At 41.7% G+C, this 26,312-nt stretch overlaps 2 protein-coding genes across 3 annotated transcripts; one reads left to right on the top strand and one right to left on the bottom strand.

The window, feature by feature from the left end:
* The first annotated feature begins 67 nt into the window (after nucleotides 1-67).
* Nucleotides 68-25,140, top strand: LOC6542825 (protein numb). 2 transcript variants are annotated; one of them, XM_026978258.1, is made up of 4 exons: nucleotides 68-672; nucleotides 9,950-9,979; nucleotides 23,269-23,517; nucleotides 23,669-25,140. In XM_026978258.1, the coding sequence occupies exons 3-4, from the start codon at nucleotides 23,311-23,313 to the stop codon at nucleotides 25,019-25,021; spliced, it is 1,560 nt and encodes a 519-aa protein (XP_026834059.1). In that variant the 5' UTR covers nucleotides 68-672; nucleotides 9,950-9,979; nucleotides 23,269-23,310; the 3' UTR covers nucleotides 25,022-25,140. The 2 variants fall into 2 exon arrangements, with proteins under 2 accessions (XP_026834059.1, XP_001969304.1); XM_001969268.3 differs by lacking the exons at nucleotides 68-672; nucleotides 9,950-9,979 and adding exons at nucleotides 12,645-13,233; nucleotides 22,799-23,122.
* LOC6541136 lies at nucleotides 2,993-3,722 on the bottom strand. The gene is made up of 4 exons (XM_001969267.1): nucleotides 3,660-3,722; nucleotides 3,444-3,599; nucleotides 3,217-3,384; nucleotides 2,993-3,148 (listed from the first exon to the last, which is right to left on the bottom strand). Exons 1-4 carry the CDS (start codon nucleotides 3,720-3,722, stop codon nucleotides 2,993-2,995), a joined length of 543 nt encoding a protein of 180 aa, XP_001969303.1.
* Nucleotides 25,141-26,312: the final 1,172 nt, after the last annotated feature.

Genomic DNA, 26,312 nt, shown 5'->3' on the forward strand with positions numbered 1-26,312 from the left:
CAGGCTAGCGAACTGTCAGTCACATGTTGCCTTTCAACGTACCGTTACAAAGGGTGAAAATGTGCTCTCTCTATCTCCCCATCTCGCTCGCACCTTTCAGGAGCTTGGGCTCCAAGCTAGCGCCGGCAGCGACGTCAACTGCGCCGCTGGCGTTTCGGTTTGGCTCCGTTTGGGGTTTCAGTTTGCTTTCCAGCTCAGTCGTTGTCAGTCGTGGCGGAGCTCTCTCCGCGCTCTTTCCTCGGCGGTCGTGTGTGTGCGTGCACGCGCGGTTCTGTGTGTGCGTGTGAGTGTGTGTGTCGGTGGGCCAACTGTTTGGTGCCAATTTATTGGGCAAAAACTCCAATGCGAGTTGTACGGCAAATTTTGAGTTGTGCTGGCCCAGAAACATGAGAAGCTTCGCGGCCCTGAAACACTAATTAAAACCCGCTCAATTCGACGGCCTCCCCGCTGAAACAACAAAAGCAAGCAACAAAACCAAGCCTCCAACTTCGCAGTGTAAAGTTGCTGCGTTGTGTAATCAGTCCGCCGAAACGGAGTTTCTCGCTTTGTTTGTTTTTCTCGGCTTATTTTTCGGCAACAACAAAAATATATTTTTAAATTGCTTTAAGCTTGCGGAGTTTTGTGGAAAAAGCTCCACGGCAACATCAAAACTTGGCAATTAAATCATCGCAGGTGAGTTGGAATAATAATAATAAATTGGAGTAATTTCACAGGTACACACGTACGTACATACATATGTTACCTACTGCTTAATACCACGAAAACTGAGCAAATAAACGCTGCTCCACTTTTTTGGTGGGTCACCATATAAAAAAACAGACCTCAAAACACCGAATTATCGATTTTCTTTGCCGAGCTCCGTTTCTGGCGCTCTTTTTTTATATTATTCTGCGATTTTGTTCCTGCACGTGAGCGTGTGTGCGTGATTGTCATGGTTGTGTGTGTATTTAATCAAGAGCAGAAACTGTTTTTCTGCAGCTTACCGTTAGCCGAGCAGCGGCATTTGCATTTTGTCACATTGCCAAGGCAACGCGACTCAATCGCCATATGGTCGCGATCTGATACCCTATCCAGTTCACTTTAGCTCGGCCATTTTCGCTGCCCCGTGGGATTGGCGACTTTTACTCTGCTGGGGATCTCAAGAGGTCGAAAATGCACAATACTATATTGCAATATATTATGGCGATATATGGTTGGCTCTGGGTTTTAGCAATTACGGGGTACTTAAGATTAACAATCTTATGAATTGCATTTAATTACGAATAAAATTTCTGTGTAATACACTTAATTAATTAAAAATAGCATTTAATTACGAATCAAATTTCTGTATAATAACCTTAATTAAATTCGGAATCCATTTAAAAAGTTTCGCACATGCCTAGATCCTCAGTATTTGAGTTCATATCATATGTATCATGTTTGTTCTGGGAATGCCCTAGGATTTATTGTCTCAATGATTACGAAATAAATTTGATAATTTTTTATTTTTATCCTAACTTAACGTAACTGTAAGGGTATTTGATAACCTTGATACCATGTTTTCCTGATTGCTTTTATTTTCCTTCTTGATGTTTATGTACGTTCGAATTGCGACGCCTGCATTATTGGGATTTCTTCTGTTTATTGTTCTTGCCTTATTTGTTTTTTCATTACTGGCACGCTTTTCAGTTTCATCGCTCTTTTTACATCCTTTGACCCCAATTGCAGTTTCTCCAGTTTCGCCTTGTTTTGATCGTCAAACCAATAAATACGTCTCGAAATCGCCCTCTAACATTGATTTTAAAGCATTCGACAATAAATTATTGAAGTTATGACTTCAGAGAACCGAGTTTATTTGCCTAATTTGGATATGCCCACGTTTCGAATTCGAGTCAGCAGAAAAAAACATGTTAATTGCCCAGAGGCGTTGTATTTCGTCGTGAAAAGAACAAAGCAAATGCTCGAAAATCTAACTTGGTTTTTTTGTATCTTTAGCCCGAGGGCGTGGAAACCAAATCGTATCTGTGTACCTAGTCACTTGCCTGTATTTGTGAGCGATGATTTATCATAATAATTTGTATTAAGACCCCTTTAAACCACGCTGTCGGCAATTTCAGTTGGTAACAGTAAAGCTCCTTTCATTTGGTTGGTTTATGTTCATTTTGGCATTGGTTACTTTCGAAAAGCCTTTCGCAAATACAACGACCTTACCTCATATACATATAAAAATACTTATATATGTACATATTTATAAATACAGATAAAGCGTGGCCAATGACTTGCACTCGAAAATGTTAATTGAACCATGAAGAAGCGTATAAATTAGAACTTTGGAAATATACACACAAAAGGCGCTGAAAAGAAATCTGTTAATTAAAGCTGCAAACTGGAATTTGTACTAAAAAGATATAATTAACACTCCATGACAAAATGGCACCCAAAAAAGTGTAAAGTGAAGATCACAATCAAGAGTATGAAACAATTGAATAGTAAAAGAGAAGCAATCAACATTTATTACTAAATGTCAAATATAATTTAAGATGGGCGATTCTGTCCCATAACGAATTATTTCCTTTCAGGTTTTCTGGCAACTGAAATTTGATTGGGGTAGGATTGATTGAGATGCGGAAAAGACAATGGAAAGACATATACTATTTGCATACGGTTTTTATGACTTTAATTGAGGCAGTGAGATAATAAGAAACTCAACAGGCGAACTGCAGATGAATTGGTTACCTCAGCAGCAATTGTATACACATAAATAAATCGCTATCATTAGTGGGAAATTATTTTATTTCCGAATAATTTTGTTATCAAATTTAATTAAATAAAGTCCATTATCTACTGATAATAATCAATGCAGCAATATCACTCACTCGTGTGGTTATTTGCTTATCTATCTGATTTGGTAATACCATTATGTCAATAAGTATTAGTCGAAAAAATACAGCAGCGCAGTTTTGTTATTTTATTTGGGCAGAACGACAGCTTTTAATGCTAGTAATTTTAATATTTAGAACAGAGACAAATACACCTGAATTTCTCCGGCAAACTTATCATTTAGCATCCATTGAGTTTCCAACATATAATCACCTTTCGGGTAAGGGAGAATATTTGTAACGTGGTGATCAACCGTATCAATGGAAACTTTTTCCACAATAAGATCGTGCTAATCAGGGGCAAAATTTTAAATTTTTTTAATATGGGTGTAATCATAAACCACTTATGTATACATACATTGTATGGACAGGAGTGGTTTAGGTTTGAAGCATCCTTAATCATGTCAAAAAAGTACTTGGCTACAGGATTTGCCTTCTGACGGTTGAAAAAACGGCAACCATCAACGGTTTGATTATATAGGAACGGCTTGTAACCATTAAACCGTTTGTACAGTCCAAAGTTGACCTAACAAGTAATACTATTGTTCACTAGTCGGATAAGGTTTTATAAATATGTATATTTACCCGTGCTTTGGTAATTGGCAGTTTATACAGCTTAACCCTTACCGAAACGTATTTATACGTACGGTTTATCGACTTCAGAGTGCATTGGCTAAATTCGGCAAAATCTTCGTCCACAGACGTACACTTCAAGTTAGTAAACTCCACTCGAGGCCTTACCTATCATATGTTTTTTGTTACAGATTTCCTTTTATTATCTTATGTATTATGTTAACTGACCTCTTTTATTAGAAACATAAGCACCAGAAACCAAATTAATAACGTTGGCTTTGCATACATCATGCTGTTTCGGTAGGCTCTAAAGAAATGATATGAGCAAAATGTATGGAATATAAAATTGGATTTTAAATTTGATAAATCGCAAATATTTCGTTCTAATGGAATAATTATTAGTAGAGCAGAACCGATAATGCTACATTAGGGCTAATAACGTGCGTAATGGTTGATCACTGCTGTAAAGTATTAAAATACATAAACATATTATAATTATGAGCCTACATTAAAAAATGTCTATCACATACCATTTCCACAAACAAGTTCTGATATATTATGGCCATAGAATAAAATATATGTGAATAAGCACAATCACCGATTTTGCTTCCAGCTTAGAAATGTTTGTCTAGAAATTTATCAAGATTTTGACGACGAAGCACACACAGACTGGAAAAAGCTTCTTTGTCATGCGGCATGCTCGTAAATGTAATGCCATCTGCGAGATACAAAGATAGATACATTCGCAGCGCGCATTACGTGCATAAATATTACAGATGCATCTCTGCACCACTATCCAAATGTCATATGTCATTGGAAATGTAGAAAGACCTGAGCCTGATGTAATGGCAAATGTCAGCCAAGGATAGTGGAGGATTATACGATTGGCTATCGGATCGATATGCAAATGTAATGGTTAACCAGCGGCAGATGAATAATATCAGTAAGACACGTAGAAATGTAAATCCATTCTGTAAAAATATATTTTCTATTGCCTTTCCTTCAACTGTAATATAAAACTTCCCAGAACTGAAGCGAATAGCGATAGTGACCCCAAAGTTCTCAAATGCATGTTGCATCGACTTTTTAAAGCGGAAACCTAAAGTTAGCTTAACATTAATTAACTGCTCCCCAAGCATGACCGGAGTGACCCTTCCTTAACCATGTTCAGAGTACAGAACCAAATAAAATCAGTGCCCTGCCCCAGTGGGAAGGTAACCCAGTTGCATGGAGCACAAGCGACTGCAATCCCCGTGAACGGAGGAAATGGGTAGCGACTGCAGTCGCAGCTCACTGAAGCATCAAACGACCAGAAGGTGACTTAAAGCTGCTACCCGGTGCCTTGAATCCACAACTTCCGATTCCACTCCACTCCACTCCACACTACTCTACTCCACTCCAATCCATTCCGATCCGTCCCGCAATTGCATTCTGTGTGCGTGCCGTACGAGTATCTGGCAGATACGTATACGTTCTACCAGTGCATCATGGTCATAAATGAGCAACCAAGCACGACAGCTTCGCGGCATCGACTGACATCCCACTTAAAGAGTGGATGTGCTCCACCCGTAAATCGCATCCACAGCCGCTTTCCCTTCCCCCTCCAAAATATCAACCACGGATACACCCCCAACATATATGTATATGCATTTACCATCGGTGACAAACGCCAAGTGTGCATAACTTTTAGTAGAGCATGAAAAATTAACTTTAATTCGATTGTAGGCAGTTCCCAGATGGCTCCTCGGCCATTACTTCTACCGGCGACGACGAAGTGCCTGGGTGCAGTTTCGTTCGCCGGCAATTAATGTGTGATAATTAAGTTGTGATATCAGCTGAACAATTTACCAATTAAGGTTGCAACGAGCAGCTGATGGCGATGCTGTGCATGAGCAGCCCTTGGCTAGTAGGTGGGGATGCTCAAGATAAGATTAAATTAAGATGAAGATTAGGAGCGGGCTTTTTGTTGATAATGTATATATAAAAACCTGAATGTCCAATATCAAGCAGAATGTTCTCAGGTTTCACAACATTCGCGGCTATCTAAAACCTACAGCTTACAACCTGACCTTCCTCAATGGTTTGGCCCCCATGGTAGTATAGTTCCCACGTCCTTCCCGGATCGTAGAAACTGAAACCTAGCTTCTTCCCTACTCCGCCACATCTCTAGTTCGTGATCCAGCTAATGAGCAATTTAGCAGGAGCACTCACATCCTCGACCGTCATCCTTTCGCCGCCAAAGAGGCAGCGAAGCGTTAAGGCAACTGTCTGGCGGGCAAGGATAATGCCACAGACACTTGAGCCGAGATGGGCTTAGGTCAAAAGGCAGCTCAAGCGGCTGAAAAGGTAAGGTTCCCAGCCTGGAAAATTTGCATGTTTTGCACAATTTCTCGAGCAACCCCCGGCGCCCAATCAGGGGGATTACACTTTTTTGGTGGTGACTGCTTATGCTTTATGAGCAATTAATATGTCAGTTGGCGGCGGCTTGGACAGATTGATGGGGTTGTTGGCTCGAATCGAGCCGAAAACGAAGGCAAGCCGCAGCAATTAGATGGGGAACTGTCAACGGCAGGCACGAACTGCCAGTGACTTGTGAAAGTTTTCCTTCATTTTCCTCAGTGGCTCGTGCTCGGCACGTTTTTGCATGATTTCCGGCGCACCCTCGCCGATTTTTCCGTGCCCGATCAGCACTGGACTGTTGAGTTAACAAGGACACTCCCTGACATTTGTAGGCCGCCTCGAGCGTGCGGCACATTATCCTTAAGCGTCGCCGCGGCAGGCGCTTGTCTTTATGTGCCAGCTACAAGTGTATATGCTGAGAACAGCTTTTTCTCTGGAGAAAGGAGAGTGGAGAAGTCGGAGGTGGCTTGAGCATCGGGGAATGGCGCGTGTTCTGCCCACAGTTCCCGTGGGAATTTCCAGGAATCTCGTATCGTGGGCGTGCGAACCCAATTTCTGAGTCCTGACTGGTTGATGTCAATCTGGTTGGGTAGGGTTGATTTGATTAAATCCAAAGGTGATTTTCGTACGTGAAATGAAAGAAATTTGAAATCAAAAACATTGTGCCTGCCCCAAAAACAGAAACCTAAATATGATGAAGCATAGCAAGCAAGTCTTATTTCTGCGTGCCTTCTTTTGATTTCTTCAGCACCACAGTACAGAACTTTTCCGAACTTTATCCAGGCAATCAATTTCAATCAATTCCACCTTATTCGTTACCTGCAGTCCTTGAGCTGAATTTAATTCCCGGTTCGCTCTGTGAGTTCTTCATTCCAGAAAAAGCAATTTCAGCGATGAGAGGAAGCAAATTTAAAAGCCCACACCCACACACTTTACGAGTTAATGTACGGACACAGTACACACTGGAGCCCAATCAACCCACAGGCAATAAGAAAAAATATAGAGTTTCAGAGTTCAGAGAAGAACTTTAATGGACATCCGGCTCTTATTATGCTTAGTCTTGTTATTATTATTGTTTTCCCACCTTGAAGGTGTGTGCTGATGACGACGAAGAGGAAGAAGCGCCTCAAGTGCAATTGGAAAAGCCAAAACCGCACAGAGCCCGCAATAATAAAAGCAAAAATACCAACAAAAGCAAACTGCGAATGGAGGTACCATGTTGATATTTGCGTTGGCTAAGGAAACGTCTATGGCGTGGTCGTAGTCAGATGGAAAACGTGAAGGAAAATCCACAAGACATCCACAAGATAGAAGCTACGGCTTTCAGAACGACGAGGACTGCGCCTCATTAAGTGCCCGACGGCCTTTGGTTTATGGTCCCCAACTAGATGGCGGATTAGCAATTGCACAACTATACTATATGTTTTCTATCGCTGTCGCTTTTGCGGGGGTGTCGATTTCGGCGTGGTCTAAAACAAGTTTAGGCGCTTCTATGGCGCTCATTAATCTTGTGGCATGCCCCCACGAACACAGAGAGCACCAATCAACAGAAGTGCCACGCCTTGAGCTGGAGCCCCGACTTGGATACCATTTTCTTTATTGATTGTCTTGCGGGGCTCGAAATTTAGCACCATCAGCTGTCGTGTGTTAGTTTGGGTGGAATCGCTGTTAAACCGACTATCTTTAATAGCAATTAAATGGCAAGCGAGGAAGTTCAATTGAAAAGTGCTGCTAGACTTAGTAGTAGTAACTCAACATTTACAAATTGTGCGCTTCAGACAAACGAGACACTTGCCCTAAAGTTCCCCCTCACAGAGCAGCAGTTTAAAGAGTTCCCCAGAATTCAAGTCTTCTGTCTGAAAATACACACAATTTGACATTCGACTGGCACTTTTCGCCCCTTTTCCCCAAATGAAAACGGACGTCACGAAGCGGAGTGAGTGGAAACCAGAAAAAACGAATTGCATTAATGCAATTTTAGCATCTGAAACCGTGCTGAGGAAAACTAAACGGGCACGTTCCAATTGGTGTCCGCGGTCTTTGTCTGCATCTGGAGATCCATATGCATCTGCATCTGCATCTGCAAATGCATCTGCATCTCCTTCTGCTTCTGCTTCTACATCCAGTGAGCTCTGAGCCGCGAATGGAGCAGGGCGGACAATTGGACACCAGTCCACTGGAATCGTTCCAAATTGCCGGCGCATGACTTCGTCCATTTGCAGGAAAGAAAGAGTAGAACAAAAACGTAGGAGTATCTGATGAAGAAATGCTGTAAAATGGAATTGCATTACACACACTTAAGGTGCCATTTGTGTTGCAATGGGTGGATGGGGAAAATCTGAAGGCGAAGCCATGAAGTTGATGATACGCCAACAAATTGGATGCGTAATGGCTAAGCGAGAGCTGAGCCGCAATGGATATATTTATGGTTATGGCCAATTGGAACTTGGCATAACCCCTTGAACTTCATTTCACTTTCAGCCAAATGGGCGAAAGTTGGAAAGGTAGCTTGCCTAATAGTTCTCAAAGGCATTAAGCTAAGTGGGTCTTGCAATGGAAATCTTTTGTGCCTTTATGACCGTATAAACTAATACCTGAGGTCCCTAACAGATTCGGTAAATAATTTATTCGGACAATTAATTAGCAGCCAAGGAAATATCCGAGAAAAGTGCTCGAAACTTGTACTTGCGTTGACTTGGACTTAGTCTGAAATATTTTTCACAGCCAGTTGGGAAGGCAGTGCCCTGGTTGCACAGGCGTTATTAAATTAAATTCCAATAAAATCGTGTTGGTTCACACGGTGCTCACCCCTTCAAGGTTTCCGTGTCCTCTAATGCTGGTATTTATTCTATATTTTTATTGCAATCCTCTCTTTATTGCCTCTAATCCGTTAAATGCTTTTTAATTGCATCTGCAACCTTATCCCAGAGACACTTGAAAATTCAGTTCGCATCGCCCGGGAAAAGTGGGCGGGCTGGGGGCAGAAAATATAGTTGAAAATAGGGTGGTTGGGAGGGCGGTGAGCAACCCTAGGCTAATTGGTTGGGCGTGAAATGTGTGAGTTTAATTTTTTTACAATTCGGAAAGCTGTCAACCCCTGGAAAATTAAGGACCCATACAGTGTGGCCCTGTGGGAGACGAAATTGATAAAGAACCGAGATGCAATCGGCCAAAGTAAACCACTTTTTATCGGCTTAGAATAACATTGGTTGGAAAGTCCGCTAAAGTAAATAAATTGTCAATAAGGTAAATAAGTAGGGTTACAATTAAACGGATTTAATGATGTCGTTAGACTAAAATAATATGCTTAATTTATGATGAGCGTGACAGTAATGGCTTTTCTTTATTCACTTAAAGACATTATTTATTTTTATTGATTTTTAAATTCAATTTGCAAATACATAAATGTATGTTTTATGGCAAAACAATTATGAACAACTTATACATAAACACATGTGTAAGTAATTTTAAACACAATTTACAGTAAAAAGTATTACCAATTTTTACGGACGTATCTGGTGATCGTATACTTTATGTCCCCACTGCAATAACTTTAAGCCACTTTAAGCTTCAGTTCATTCAACCGCAAGCCGAGCTTAGCATTCAAAAAGCTCTCCCACCTGCCCGACAAAGCTTTTAAGCCCTCGAGCCACTCAAGTTTTGCGGCTCAGCTCGGCGACGTCTCAAGAACGTACTCAAGAAACGCTCATAAGCCCTAGGCTAAAAGCACATACGTTAACATTAACTTGGGCAAACACATGTATATGTACATATGTATTACACACTTGCAGTTTTAAATTAAAAACAAATAGCGAACACGAGTCTAAATATGTTTGAGCCATCATGACCCTAATGACCGTGGGAACTTTTTGTTAACGCCGCTGACATTGTCAGCTGAGTGCCCAAGTGTGAATGTGCATGTGTGTACTTGTGTGTGTAAGCAGGCTCTTAAGTTTCTTTTAAGAGAGACTTGAGTTCGAGCGTTGCCAGAGTAAAAGCATTTTTAAAATTTTGTAACGGCAACAGCAGCATTTATGGCTATTTCAAATTTGATACCCATTGTAATGATAACCTTTTATTATCTATTTATCAAGAATATTGTTTTCCTCTCATTTCAGCACTTGCAAGCGGCGTTAAACGTTTAATATGTAAGTAATTCTAAATATTCTAATATTTTATACAAAGAGAGAGAAGAAAACAAGTTTTTTTTTCTATAATACATTTTAAAAAAATTTTCCTGAAGCAAAGATATACAACACACAATCTGACTAAATCAATAAAGTCAATACACCAACATATAAATCACTGAAACTAAATCATGATTATCAAAACATTGGGATAATCGATTATTCATCACCCCCTTCGAGTTTCCGCCAAATTATTTCAATTATTGCCCAACAATTGATTTGTTAATCTTCTTGTCTGGAAATGGAAATCCTTAACAATTGACCCAGCAATTTGTATGAGTAATTGGCTTCTTAATCGCAATTACAGGCCAGATTGGGTTCAATTCAATTGGATTGAACTGTATTGGTTTGGATTACTCATGCCAACCCATTAGAGTATGTTTGAGCGTATTTGTTGCCATTTGTGAGCCTTTCATTGCAGCATTTTGCGCATTTTGATTGAAATTTTGATTAGGTTGCACATGTGGCTTTTGTCTGCCCCCTGCAACCCCATTGACTGACATTGATTTCTCAGCTTATGGCCATTTCCCTATTTCCCCGTTACCCGTTCCCCGTTCTTCTTCCGCTTTCCCTTTCCCCATTGTCTGGCCTTATCTATTGTCTGCGGTGGGCGGTGGGAGGGTTGTCTGGGATGGGGGTCTCCTCATTCAGTGCTAGCTGTTTTCATTGTGGTATATCTAAAAGTGTCGAGTAATGGCTGTAATGACTTTAACACGTTTAACACACGGAAAAAATTTCCTAATTTGCTGTCATTTTAAAGTAATGTAGTCGAAAGGTAATGGACATAACCTTTATTTTACCAGCACCTTTATATGTTTTTAGCAAATCCATTCATATAAGTCTGCACTTATGATTTGCAATACGAAATAATAGCATATCTTCTCTCAGTGTAAGTCTGCTTTATACATCAGTTGCAGCAGTTTGTTATTTCTGCATTTAAATTGCGATAATGTTGGTGATATTGGTTGCCACGTGTAGGTAGCAATGGTTTGTTCCCAATAGTCTTGATACCATTCTTTTTACTACCTGATTTTGTGGGCTACCTGGATTAAAGTCGCTGCTGCATTGCAATTTTTCGCACGTTTCATGGGTGAGAACTCTCTCTTATTATCTGTTTACTGGCGTCTCTCACGCACACATTGGGCAATTTATCTATCTTTCGGAGTTATCTATGTTTCTCTTAGGCTAGAGTTCTCTCTTAAAGCGTGAACGGCCTTGCATCGCAAACTCTTTTGTTCTCCGGTTTCCGCTCTCCCATTTCGATCGATCATTTTGCCATTGTTGTCACGGAATTTAGGCTGGGCAACTTAATTCAAATCGATAAGTTCAATACATTGATTACCGAGCCTTGACTATTGTCCATTTAATCAGTTTGCATTATTTTCATTTGTTTTGTATGTCCGTTGGCATTTCATAACCACCTGGCCATCCTGTGCATTTTGTTAATATTTAAGTCTTTGGTAACTCTCTTCGATGGCTCTCTTGAGTGCCATAATCACTTCCATTTCATACTCCATGTGAAAAAACTGGCAGCTGCAGAACCAACGAAGCCAACTGGTTTTTAATGCCCTTCTATCGCTTCAATGGGGTATCTAAAATACCTGACTTTGGAAAGAAAAATATGTTTTAAACCCATATGTTTGAATTGGAAATATAAGAAATAGTAATGCTTAGTATCCAACTTTATAAAGATAATATTCTAACCACTTGGTATTTTTTTACACCTTTGCAAAACTCATTATTTATGTTACCAATTTTCCAGGAATTTGAGCCTTCAAGGAATATGACTAGAGGCAAATTCCAGACTTTAAATGAAACGCATATAGATTAAGGATAAATCTGAAAAACAGAGATATTACAAAACAATTGAAGGTCCCCTTTTCGAAATAGCCGGCATTGTAATACTCTTACCACTCGCTCGTTTGGGAAATTCCCAGAGTTAAATAATAAAATTGAGCTCGTGTTTTCCTAGAATTTTTCCAACTTGCCCCGACCGCAAATCTTTTAAGCCACGGTCAGCAAATCGCGATCTTCAAATGCAGCGCATCTGAGATTGTACCTAGCCTAGATAACTAAATCTCTCTCCCTCTCGCTCGCCAACTCGAGCTCTCTCACTCCCACTCTAGAAAACCTACAAGCTGCTGAAACGCGTCGCAGTTTTATCATTATCACAACAAATACAAACACAGCACAGCGGAGGTGAGATAGAAGAAGCAAAACGACGTCGTCGTTGGTAGTAAATAAACCCAATGGAACACAATGCACTGAGAAAATCCACATGAAGTGCACACTTTTAAGTGGATGTAATTTATATAAATCGGATTATTAACTCATGATACTTAACGTTTGTTTTCAGATAAAAATTTCATTTAAAAAAATTTATAATAATGCTAGATTAGTTGATGAGAGGGTAATATGTTATATAGGGCAATCCCCTAAGATAACGGCGGTTCAAAATCCCTGAACAATCACTATGATCACTCTTTCCCTTAGGTGTATTTCTTTTTAAATCAGTACATTTTTAAAGATTATTCACAGTGCACACGCACACACACAGGCAGAAACACCCTGTAACAGCTGTCGCTCTCTTCCGCTCTTTGCTCTTTGCTCTTTCCTCTCGACTCAAACCCAAACGGCGTTGAAACGGTCAGTCAGTCAGCCAGTACAGTAGAGCAATTTGAGCCGCCGCACCGAGCTAACCGCTTACCGCTTGCCGGACAAACGCGTTCCGTTTTCCCTCCGCTTCCATTCGCTTTTGGCCCACTGCCGCCGTCGGTTGTCCAAATGTCCGCGTTGGGATAGTGAAACCCTTTGCAATTTCCGGGGGGGTCATAGTAAAGTTAACACTTAAGTAGTCCTTTGGGCCAAACCGATCCCAGCCATCCATTTACCGGGGTCTCAATTCGGGGATCGTTTCCATCGGTGTTGCGTTGTCGTTTTCTCGGTTTCTCGCGATTTTCCCCACATTCCGTGTGCTGTGTGCTGTGCGAGGTGTTCTTGGTATTAATAAATGGTTAAAACCGAAACGTTGCCAAAAATCCACTGAATGAGCAAGAAAATTATATAAGGCCCGAACCGGATTTATTAATTAATTATACATACGAATGTGACCAAAACAAAAACACAGACTGACAACAAAACTCGGCTTTCGGATATACATATGTACCAAAACAGCAACTCAAATACAAACCGATCCCCAAACCGATATATAAATGGTAAATGTTTAAACCCAAAAACCAGTAACAACAGCCAAAGTTGAGCTTGACTTGAGCTTCGGATTAAAGCCAAGTCAAAACGAGTTTTTTGTTGTGCAAAACAGATTTGCATATAAGTATGTAATTCTTTCACAGCTCTACGGTTGTTGTTGCTGCTTTGACATTTGTACAACCATAATATGCATTTTTGTAATAATTCCAGTTTTCGACGTCTTCAATATGCATTGGTATAGAAAACTTAAAACAGCTGTTCAAACTATGAAACACTATCCTGCACTTTTATATTTATAAGCCAGGGGTAGCATTTATTTCCATTAAGGTTATAGCGATACCAGTAATTTGGAATGAATTATCCAGCTAAAAACTCAATAAATCTTGGCCGTTTTGCACTTGAACATAGTAATTCAGAGAGGGTTAACAAAGGAAATATATATAAACACAATTAGCAATTAGCTGCTTTTGGCTACATCACATGAACTGTTTGTACGTACAGATATCTAAAAGTTACGATTGACTGGATTCAACTGGTCTCCAGTCTCTCACGTTTGTGAAGATGAATCATTTGGCATGACTAAAACATTTCGAGTCGATCGTATATGGAGTCTATTTTGAATATTTCAAATATTGTCCCACACTTCCATTTAAAATCTAATGACTTTCTGCAGAAGCATGCACATATTCTTACCACAAACGTTTTCCCAGCTCTTTTGTAAAGTTAATTTATTTTAATGTATACTGTGTGCCAAATTATTTGACTGTCAACTGCATAAATTACTACGATAACAAACAAAACGACAAAAAAAGAGGAAAAGTGGCAAAGGCAACTGGAAAATGGGGAAAATTTCCCATTGAAATGAGTAATGAATTGGTTTGGGGCGGCTGAGAACGGAACCAACTGAGAGTGGGTGAAAATATATTATAATTACAATGTAATTAAATGCCAACTTGGCCCCTGCTTTCGCCGGCAGTGAGTATTTTATTTGCAGCCGCAAACTATGGGATACTTTTGCTTTGCATAATTATGCTGTTCAAGTTGATTTACTCGGAATGTTCTTCAAGATCTTGAGGTTCCACCAAAGGGCTCCCTGATTTATGCTGCATTTTCTTTTTGGTAGCCATGCCTCTCAGCCTGGCCAGATTATAAATCTCAGCAGTTCATAAAAACTTCAGGCAAAAGCTCCAGCAAAAACCATTCAGAAACATTCCAAGAAAAGCCAGAAACACGAACGAAAAAAAAACTGGTAACAAGCGCAGGAAAAAAGTAAGAACATAATGCTACCTGGGTGCAGTTGGACTTGAGTTAAGCCAACTCTGGGCTGGCGAAGCCGAGTCCAATGGAACCGGTTTGGTGGCTGGCTGCCAGCCAGTCGACTCCAACTTTTCTCACATGCCTTTCGATTATGCCAAGCCGACTGCATTCTTCGAGACGCGGCTTTCGCTAAACGTTTGGCTAAGACCCAGCTCTCAGTGCCGAGCCCCATCCAAGCTCCATCCCACCGCACTGCAAGTTCAACACTCAGTCGAGGAGTTTAGACCTCAACTTCAACTTCAACTTGATCGCTGCTCGGCTGCGGCTGCATAAAACTTTAATTTCATGGAATTTCCTTTCTATTTTTATGCTGCAACTCCGATGATTAACAACGGCAGCAGCCAGCCATCCAACCAGCCAGCTAGCCAGCTAGCCAGTCAGCCAGTCAGCCATCCAGCCAATGGCCAACAAAGAGAGACGTTGGACAAGTCAAGAACACGGGAACAAGTCCAAGACCAAGTCCAACTCCAAGTCATGGCTGCCAGCCAGAACTTCAACTTCTGGGCCATTAACTGGGCTCTGGAGTCGGGACAAAGTATGGGGTATGGGGTATGGGGCCACTGGCATTCTGCATCTAAGGCAGGAAATTAAAAATGCAAAAAATTGGATAATTATGCATGTAAACGTTTTGTCATTAAGTTGATACTTAAATGCTGCGGTGATTACCAGGCAGATTTTAATAGAAAATATCGCTATTATCGCCTGGGAAGACCCTCTAGCTATCCCCACTACTTTTTTTTTTCTTTTATAAAAACTATTTGCCATCGCAACAAATTACAATAATGAACTTTAAAGGGTATTAGAGAGTTGTGACTTTGTGTTTATTCTTGACATTTTCTGGCCGTAAGCCTGAACAGCAAACATTTCGCATTAAGACCAAAAGTTTTCTCGCCTCTCGAAGGCGCGACTGAGTCGACACGCCAACTTGGTAATAACGTGGCCTTGGCTTGGCTAAGTTGGCCTAAACCGCAGAGGCTTGGGAATGTCAAAGGGCAAGCCTGGATTTGATTGCGATATGATTTCTGCTCCTGGCTCCTTCTTTATGGCCTTTAATGAGCCTGTTCAATTTCCGGTCTGTCAGTTGGTTGGGATGTGATAAAGGATTAATCTTATAGTTAGCCAGATGCTCTATAAATATATAGTTGTTCCCTTTTCTATTACTGTTCTCAGCTAATTGTACTTATAAACAAAACTGCTTGTCAGCTTCATTAGCGGAATAAATTAGTAAGCAACATGCAGTTAAGCTTTCAGTAGCTGTAGTTTATGAAAAGCCTACTCATGTTTTTGGGAATATAATTACATATACTTATTTTCAGATTGTCCCACTCTAGTGTTTTGATTGCAAACAATTGGTAATGCTATTTTGCATTCTTACAACTCATTCTTTGCACACCTAAATGTAATTACTCTAGCTCTCATATAAACTTCTATCGAAATAGAACGTTTGTTTACTTTCGCCAAATTCTTTGATGCCCCTATTGGCACACCTGTTCACCTGGCTTATTAGGCAAATAGGGGAATATTTGCCCCAGTGTTACTGCGCCCCCACAAAACACTAGGATGGCTTCTTTTGGCAAGTATATGGGTTGTTTGTTTAGTTTCCTATCGATTATTTCCACTGGGTGTTTGCACTGCCAACTTTTGGGCGCTGGCACCCGGAAATTGCTTAAGCAATTGGCCAACAGCTGTTTGGATTGATGACAGAAAATCGTTGACAACTGGCACAGAGAAAACTAACGTGGTTACACTGTTGTGCGCCACAAAATAGATTTGCCTCCAACTATGACAATCAGAGCAGAGAATGCCAGTGGAAAATAGCGGGAGACAACCGTTTGGAAAATGGTCAGGCTTGGTTGACTTTCCACTTCCTCAAATTTTGGACCACGTTGCCTCCGCGACGACCTTTACCGCGATAAATCGGTTGGATAATCGGCTAAACTTGGCAGTTATCTAAACATAGTTGCTGGTGATGTCACGTAACTTTCCACAAAACTTGTAAGCAAACAAATTCTCCTGCTTTTTCGCTTATCGCAGTCACATTTTGAAAAATCCCTTTCCCATTTTAAAACTGTCAGATAAAAGAGCTCTTCACTTTTTTCGTCTGCTTCTGTCTGGGAAAGAAAAATATTACATCTTGTATACTTTGATTACACGAGGTTTTCTGAGATTAACATTTGTATACATGCTTAGGAAACTAGTGCCTGTAAAAATCTTGTTTTGTAAACAAATATTTTTCTGCCACTGCTAAGCATTTCTATCAAGTTTCCTGGTTCATTACAAATTCAGTATAAGGATTGAATAAATTCAAATAAACTTCAGAGTGGAAGGTGTCTTAGGAATTGGTTTTCAACGCATTACACATTCTTGTGCATATTAAATTAGTTGCTAGAATTCCCCAGTGATTTTCTTCTCCGGTTTTCCCTCGCTTTATGAGTTATGAATGCGTAATGATAAGTGTGCTTTGGATGAAAAATTGGTTGTTGAAAATTTCTCTGTTTTTTTCACCTCAGTCTTGTGCTCATTGAATTGCATATTTTTATGGCTTTGACGTGCTACACGGCTCAGAAACAGGTTCTCCGAAAATTCGGTTAACTTCTTTTAAATATGCCACAGCCAGTTGAGTCATCGAAATATTTATTTGCATAATGAGTGTAACGAAAGCTTGTAAGCGTAGTTCCCAGAAATAATCATTCGGTAACCAAAGTGGCCGAAGTCGAATGTAATTACCCTGGCATCTGCCTGCTGGCGAGCAAACAAAGGATAACAAGGATCTGCGCTCGTCCTGTTGAGACACGAACCAAAAGAGTCCGTCTACCTGGCAATTCCGAAATTCGGAAACTCGAAAATTCGGAAATCGTGGCAAATCGAAGTCTAGTGACTTGAGAGCAGACGGCGGCATGTGTGAGCCCGATTCCCCACTTAACCAGAGTATCCTTCGGGAATCCTTCGCCACGTGCACTGAGCATATGGCAGGATCCTCGTAAAGCGAACGAAAGAGACAGGATGCAGAAACAACAACTGCTGGCAGCGGCTGCCTTCGTTTCAAACGACAGATGCAAACTATTTCGACGTTTTTCGAATCGTGACCCGCTTGCATGTCTCGTGTTCGCCAGGACAGAGCACTTCTTATAAGGCATATGTATGGTATATGCATGGTATATGGATGATGGTATAGCTACCTACACTCCACATACTATACATCACATGTGTATAGCTCGCAGGCGTGCCTATTGTTTTTATTTTTTGTGCCTGCATTTCCACTTCCGTTCGTCGGGTTTTTTGAGGTTTCTCTCAAGTGTTTTGAGCTGGAAATACTCGTATTGGAGTTTGTTTTGTTAAAGGATGTGGTGGAACAGTTAGGGCTGTATGCATACTACATATACTATACAATCGATATTCCAATTTCTCGTTGTCTTTGAAATATTGGCATACGCATTTTTCCTAACTTTTGCATCTTGCCAGCATCCCTAATCAGCGTTTTTTTTCTTTCTCACACTTACCTTTTCCCACACCCCCCGCCAAGTTTGTGATAATTCCCATATAGAACCAGGTATGGCAGACACATAATGGTCAGATCAACGCCCAATTGACAGCTAATAATTATGCGCACTTTGAACAGTACGCAGCATACCCCAGAATATTTCCCTCAATGACACGAACCCCTGCGCCCGACGCCCCTGTGCAATTAGGACCCTGCCTGCACAGGACATGGGTGCATAGGCATTCCCTCCCCCCAATCCCCTGCTATTTGGCCCTTTAAGGGTGCATTTGGGTCAGCGTGTGAAATACCTTTGCATCCGTGCGTAAGTGAAGTAACCCAAGCGATTCAGGATTCTCGAGATCGAAGAAGCCATCGTACATGCGCAATCCCACGGAGTTCAGGAAACTCTTTTATCCTAGCAATTATTTTTTTACCCTTTCTTGGCTTCCATACCCATTGTCATTGTTTTGGACTTAAGTACAAGAAGACGTAGCTGCGTTTGAACAGTTAAATTGCGTCACCGGAAAAAAATCGCATACTTCCCTTAAGATTCCGCAAGATTTCGCCAGATGCTGTGCGCTCTTTTGTTGCTGTCTCATTATTTGCGTTAAACCTTTTTTGGCTTTTTGGCTGCGAATTCTTTGCGCACTTCCTTTAAAGTAACCAAACAAACCGGGCAAAAAGCAATGCTAGCTGTTTTCCCTAAAGATTTATTATCCGCTGAAGTTTTGGTTTGGCCAGATGCTACTTGCTGGGGGCCTCAGATACTATTTAGAAAAGCTCATTGGAATTAACTTGATGCGACATATTTTATTGCTGGCCAAGGATCGGTGTTCGGTTCAAACTAGGAAAATAAAGATAGATTCCGACTTTTTAAGTATTTAAGAAGTAATTAGACAGTATGCAGTAGTATTACTATAGATTACTAAATAACTAAATAAATATTCCAAAAATCCTTCACAAATCTCCCAGGACAAAAGTGATACCTTACTTCCGCTCACAAAATCCTTGGAGTCATGCCTCATTGCACCTTATTGTGGTGGCTAATTGAAGTCATTATCGTTGAGCTCCCGCTACCTATAAAAAATGTAAAATTCACAAGCGCACACATACTCGTACAACAAAATATTCATGCAAAACGTTGGCTGATATATTTCAAATTTATTACTCGAAAAAAAACGAAGAGTTCCCACGACCACCGACACAAGGAAGAGCATTGAAAATTAAAAATTCCAGCAGTTGAGGGCAACCCTCGAAGGACGAGGATGCGAAGGGCGGACCAGGGGGCAGAGGAACTCGATGGTGGTTGATAAGACCCCTAGCCAAGCCAAAAAAAAAAAAATAAAGAAGGACTGCAGACAGACAGGAGCGTATGGCGGGAATAATTATAATTTTATATCAAGTACTAGCAAAAAAAAAAAAAGAAAGGAAGCCATTTAACGTGTGTAGCCTTTTCTGACCATCACTGCGGCGTGTGAAATTTTCGAAATGCATTTTACAATGTTAGTTTTAACACTGACGTTCTCAACTAAGGGAAACCACTGAATGAATACCTAAAAGTGGGGATAATTAGTGGGAAAAAGTTGATAGCTTGGGCATTACAGTTATGATTCCAATAAAAACTGTAGCACGCAATCAAGAGTTAATCCTATTCGCAATAACAGCTGATTTTTTCACTTTGTATAGAAGTGAGAATTCCAATTATTTTAAGGCCCTGCATTCGATTTATACTCTCTGCATAAAGTTGGCTGCCATCAAACATCCGAGTGCCATCAGCCATATCCTGAAAGGACAATCCATAACTGTGATGAATGCAAGTAAAGCCTACATTTGAGCACAGATAGATGGCACTGTCGATGGGAAATGGCTTGTCCAGCTGCCTGAAAGGACGAAACTTTTGCAATTGGATTTCCGAGGTGTCACACATACGTACATACATTCTCCAGAAGGCTAGACTGTTGGAAAAGTCATTGGCACTGGGAGCAGAATGCAACAAGTGTCGATGCCCTTTTGAGGGCAGAGTAAAATTGAATTTCATTTACCGGGCTCCCACTCTAGATCGAGGCTTGATTGTGGTTATGCAATACAAATTACTATATGGGCCCGAGCACACAGCTGTATATTCACCGATATACGAGTATAGGAAAGTGTCATTGACTGCGCTTGTTTTGTCATGCCAGGGTTAATTGTTTAATGCTAAATTAAAATCAAACTGGAAAAAATTGGCATGTTCTAGCGCGGCATTCCGTCACCAAGTAAATGGACAGCCAGCCATGTGGCGAATGATTTACAATGCCATCTGTGGTCCACGGGGCATGGGTTTCATGAAAGAAAGAGTTTAATGAATTAATTAGGCTGGGTGTCGTAGGCACAGCCCTGAAGAATGGTCAAAGGTCAACGAAGTGGCAGACACTAATTAACTTGTGGTGGGGATAATTATTCCCCAAGTCGGTTAAGTTTCAGAGGAGGAGGATGATACATTCATTAACTCCACTCGTCCGAAATTACTTTCCTCACCGCGAATGATCACTGTTTACTGTAGTCATGGTAAATATTCCGTCTAGTTCCCCGTATTAATTACCATATCACAAAGAGAAAATAAATATGTTCGTATCGGGCAAACATTGATAACGAACAAAATCCTCTCGCTCCCCATATTTTTATATTATTTTTTCATTTTTATCAAAGCAAACTGCAGTCGGATCTGATTCTCTGGCAAACACGTACACAGATTTTACGGCTGGAACCTGTTTCGTGCCTCGATTATTGGTTGAATGAACCCTTTCCGGATGGTGCCCACACCCCGGTCTCCAAAGCGTTCTTCAAAATGCTATAGCCAGTCGATTGTTGTCATTTCTGAAATCATGTTTACTTTTAGTGCGTGATTTGGATTTATTTTTGTGATTTTCTGCCCATCTTGCTATACGCTGGCTTACGCATTTCATGAATCATAGATACTAAACCTTCGGTTTATGGGCTTTTAAACTGGTTAGTGTAAGAAAAATGACGAAAATTCTTGTACTCTCCATTCTGAGATAATTTAACATTGCCAATTTGAGCCCGTGCCCCTGGAAATTTTATGAAAACATATTCAACGGAATGTCCTTCAGTTCAGCCGCCATAATGTCGCCTTCTGGCCACTGAATTTATTCAGTCTTATATTTATTGGCTCCCTTTTTGTGAGTACTTTTAAGCCAAATGCCAAGAGCATTTGTAAATCACTCTTCTACCCACCACACCATTATATTTTCTTAAAAGCCTCTGACCCACTTTAAAAAATGTTTAGATGCTTTTGGTGTTCACAATTCGATTAGCGTCGATGGGGAAAAATGCAGTCAAACAGCATCCCAGCTAAAAAGTCAACGCCCTTCTTCAAAAGTCTTCTAATGAAGCCGGAAAACCAAAAGCCATATCACAAACCAGAGCCCAAGCAAAGCTACAAATTGTGGGATCATGGTGGCTTGGTCACCAAGTAACCAAGAACCGAACTTCTGGCCTTCGGCAGTAAATCAAATGTTCTGTTCAAACTGGTTTCGTAACATTTACAGTTAACGGGGCTTAACTGGCCAAGAAGAAAGTCAAGTTGCAACGGAATTCCGAATTGAACTTTAAATGTTGTGCTCACATTTTATCACTCGACAATCGCCGAATCACAAATAAGTTGGACAAATAAGCCCAATTAGCCTGAGTAGCCTGACACTGTGCAAGCTGGTCAATTAACATGGCCAAGCTAATGGTCGATGAACGTGAGTTGTCTGGCTGAAACGTGGAAAGCCATTGGGAAAATGCCGTGGCGGGCAGGAACTGAGCTTGAAACCTTTTTCTTTATTATGACAACTCTGGCCTTTGGGTTCTCAGAGATCTAAATATTTGCAACAGACAGCATACAGATTACCCCTATTTAGTTCACACAAATATTAGATAATAATTAGATGAGTTAACAAATATGCGTTGGGTAACGTTATTTGGGTGGGTTTATCAAGCAACCACTTCAAAACGTTTATTAAAAATAGAATAGAATGCTAAACAATCATCAATAAAATCTTCATTTTTGATACTTTTTCTGAAAGTCGAAGGAACACAAGTCGGGACGCACTATTTTTATGAAAAGCAAAGCTAAATATACACGGTTTTGTTATGATTTTGCGAAAATTGCAGACGCTTAGTTTATCAACAGTTTACCGCAATACGAGGCATGTGATAAAGTCACAAAAATGTCAGCCAGTGTCACCGCAGCGCTGGGAAAACAAAAGCCTCGGGCAAAGTCAAAGCAAATAAATTCTAAAAGTCAGCAAAAAAAAAACAAGAATTATGAAAAATTTAATATGTGTGTAAACAATTACGTGAGACACCCGACTGGCCATGCCCACCGCCCACTGACGCCCACACGATAAGCGATAAGCGATTGGAGGCCGTTGGCATTAATTGCTCCTCCCGACTTCAGTTCTAGTTTGGGCCAAGTCGTGAAGGTTGGCTGGTATTATCTGTACGTGGTCGCAAAAAGCTCTTAATGGATCGCAGTTGTTGGGCGGGCGGAGAAATGAAAATTATGTACCATTCGAGGGCACTCTTGATCTCGACTCAATGACAATATCGAGGGGGCGTTGTTCAATCAAATAACCCGAAAAGCCGATAAACCAAAGTGCTTTCATGTGTCGATTGCGATAAGGTGGGGATGTGAATCATGCATATTGGAGACGTCAGCACTGATAGCGCTGCGTACACCAGGCCATCACAAGAAACTATAACACCAACACTCTCTACACATTTTCCAGAACGCGCGCCCATCAATTTAATTTAATCAAAAGCAGTTACTCAAATTCAATGAACAAATAAATTTGCGCAGTCCAACGAGCCAATAAACGGATCAATAAACCGAAATACAATACACGATTTCCACTCACATCTGGCAACGCTGTCCGTTGGCAGCTTGTAACGGTTATTCACGACAATTTACTCACGCCCCGAACGAGTGCAGCGAATCCAGCGAGTGCGAGCGAGAGGGCTAGCGAGCAGGCATGGGAAACTCCTCGTCACACACGCACGAACCACTCGAGCGCGGCTTCACACGCGGAAAATTCGGTGATGTTAAAAATGGGGTAGGTTTTTGAACTCCATTTAGATACGATCCCCAGTTCCTCAAAGGGGTTGAACTGCAACATACCGCACTTGTTTCGATCTCTCTCTCTCTCTCTTTTAATTTTGTTACATAACTAATGACTGATAATGTGTCCTTATCCCATAGAAATCCGCTTCCTTCCGGTTTAGCAAGAAATCGCCGAAGAAAATGGATCGTCTGCGTCGCTCCTTTCGCGACTCCTTCAGGCGTCGCAAGGATCGCGTTCCCGAGTCCTCGAAGCCGCACCAGTGGCAGGCGGACGAGGAGGCCGTGCGATCGGCCACCTGCTCCTTCTCGGTCAAGTATCTGGGATGTGTGGAGGTCTTCGAATCGCGTGGCATGCAGGTCTGCGAGGAGGCACTCAAGGTCTTGAGGGTAAGTGCTCAAAATCATATGCTATGGATGGACACGAAGATACAGGAGATAAGAATTGACTATATAGACCATAGATATTTGTCTTCCATGTTCTCGAGTCCTTCGTGATCCTTGATCAAATACTAATCGCTTGTTTTTTTTTAATATTTAGCAATCCCGTCGTCGTCCTGTCCGCGGATTGCTTCATGTGAGCGGAGACGGCCTGCGAGTGGTGGATGACGAGACCAAGGGCCTGATAGTGGACCAGACCATCGAAAAGGTCAGCTTCTGTGCACCGGACCGCAATCACGAACGCGGCTTCAGCTACATATGCCGGGATGGAACCACACGACGCTGGATGTGCCACGGCTTCCTGGCCTGCAAGGACTCCGGCGAGCGATTGTCCCATGCCGTGGGCTGTGCCTTTGCCGTTTGTCTGGAGCGAAAGCAGCGACGCGACAAGGAGTGCGGCGTGACGATGACCTTCGACACGAAGAACTCGACCTTCACGCGGACCGGATCGTTCCGCCAGCAGACGCTGACGGAGCGGCTGGCGATGGCCACAGTGGGCACAAATGAGCGGAGCGTAGATGGGCCGGGTTCAGCAATGCCGGGTCCTCCGGCAGCCACCGTCAAGCCTTTCAATCCCTTCGCCATCGAACGGCCCCATGCCACGCCCAACATGCTGGAGCGCCAGAGCTCGTTCCGTTTGAGCACGATTGGCAGCCAGTCGCCGTTCAAGCGCCAGATGTCACTGCGCATCAACGATCTTCCGTCCAACGCCGATCGTCAGCGGGCTTTCCTGGCCGCCGCCGCTGGCAATCCACTACAGACGCCTATGCGAAGTGTTTCGCCCATTGCCGAGGTCTCGCCGGCCAAATCTGCTGGAGCGGATCCGTCGACAGCTGCCGCTGTGGCCGCCGATTCAGTGAGCCAACTGTGTCAGGAGCTCAGCCAAGGTCTCTCACTCTTGACCCAGACCGACGCCCTATTGGCCGCCGGCGAGGATCTAAACTTCAACAACAATCGCAGCATTAATCAGAACATCATTGCCGCCGAGAAGCAGGTGCAGCATGTAACCTCATATGCCCCGCCAACGGCACAGGTGACGCCACGAGTGGCCAGCACCACGCCCACATATCAAACGCTCCATTCGCAGTCGCCCACGCGATCGGAGCAGAGCATCGAAGCCTCGACGGAACTGCCCAATGCCGAGCAGTGGCTGGGTCATGTGGTGCGCAGCACGTCTCCGGCTGCCCCGAAGCGGCCCACTTATCTGGCCAATGTTGGCCGAGCTCAGACACTGGCCAGTGGCACTGGTGCTGCAGTTGGTGGCGGTGGCGGTGGCGGTGGCCCAGACGATCCATTCGACGCCGAGTGGGTGGCCAATGTGGCAGCGGCCAAGCAACTGTCGCCTGATTTTACGATCCCGAGCACTGCGCGCTCGCCTCTGGCCAGGCACAGCACCAATCCGTTTATCTCACCGCCCAAGGCGCCGGCGCAGTCATTCCAGGTGCAGCTCTAGGCAGCGAATCCGGGGTCACCAGGGGGACAAAGTGTGGTTCGCTTGAAAAAAACGTAACTTAGTTTAAAGTTCAGGGGCAGGAAAGTCGAACAAAGATGGATGGATGAATAGATGGATGGCTGGATCGGATGGAGGTTATCAGAGATACTTAACGCAAACATAACTAATGTTGAATTATGCATATAGAAAACATAAAATACAGTTACTCACACGCAAAACGCATCAAGTACAGTAAATAAATCCATCAATGGCGCTTAGCACTAGGCCAAAACTTAAATTGCTTCGAGTAAATTAAATCATTACATCGTAAGAGATCCTATGCCGAATATCAGTCTTATAAGCGGTCCCGAATATGAAACTAGCAGCTAAAGCTCTACGACGTGTAGTTTTAAAAGACTTGAGTAATACTTCGATCATTCTTCCCATACCAAGAGACCGCTTTAATTGACGAAACTGATACAGGTGTAGATCCCTTAGTCACCCAACAATTGACCAAGCTACCAAGTTACCCACGAATGTCCACCATGAAGCGAACAACAAAACAAAAACAAATGGCACCCTTTAAGCTTAAATGCAAACTCTGTATTATACTTTGGTAATGCCCTTCCACTACTTGTTGATTGATCCCACTAAGAATAATGATTAAATACAGATATATGTATGTTGATATGTAGGATGCTCTAAGGTCGTAGAGAAAATTATTATTTTATCAGTGTCAGTGTGCGGTACACCGTTTTTATATCAAATCTTTTATTTAATTTAATTTTTAAATCTGTACAAAATGTATTATACTTAAATTATAAATATAATTTAAAAATAAACAAGACGGAAACGTAAAAAACTTCAAGTTATTTAAACTTAAAAATCAAGCAGCTAACGCAATGCAACTAAGACGATATAGAAATATTGAAATAAATAAAGTTATTTAGAAACATATTACATATATTATAAAAGACGGAGCCAAATTCGGCAGAGAAGAGAAATACATTCGATTTGTGTGCTTCTGAAATGTATTTGTTTTATTTTTTCGGTATTATTGTTGACACATCCCAATACATTTTAAAGGAATACAAAATCACGTAACCAAATGCACCGAATGTTATCAAATGTTTATAGGCTGATTGTGCAAACCCTAGATAGTCTCAACTAGAAAAGAAAAACCATTCATTGTTCCTAAAGACACACAAATTAGGAGTCAGTGAAACGCACTCATCAGTATTTACATATATCAACAGATCGACTTCCCTGAAGCCTTTGCCAAGGTTTTGTAAATATAAAAGCAGGTCGCTGA

Source organism: Drosophila erecta, unplaced genomic scaffold, assembly GCF_003286155.1.
Source record: "Drosophila erecta strain 14021-0224.00,06,07 unplaced genomic scaffold, DereRS2 tig00000055-arrow-pilon, whole genome shotgun sequence".
Classification (NCBI taxonomy): domain Eukaryota; kingdom Metazoa; phylum Arthropoda; class Insecta; order Diptera; family Drosophilidae; genus Drosophila; species Drosophila erecta.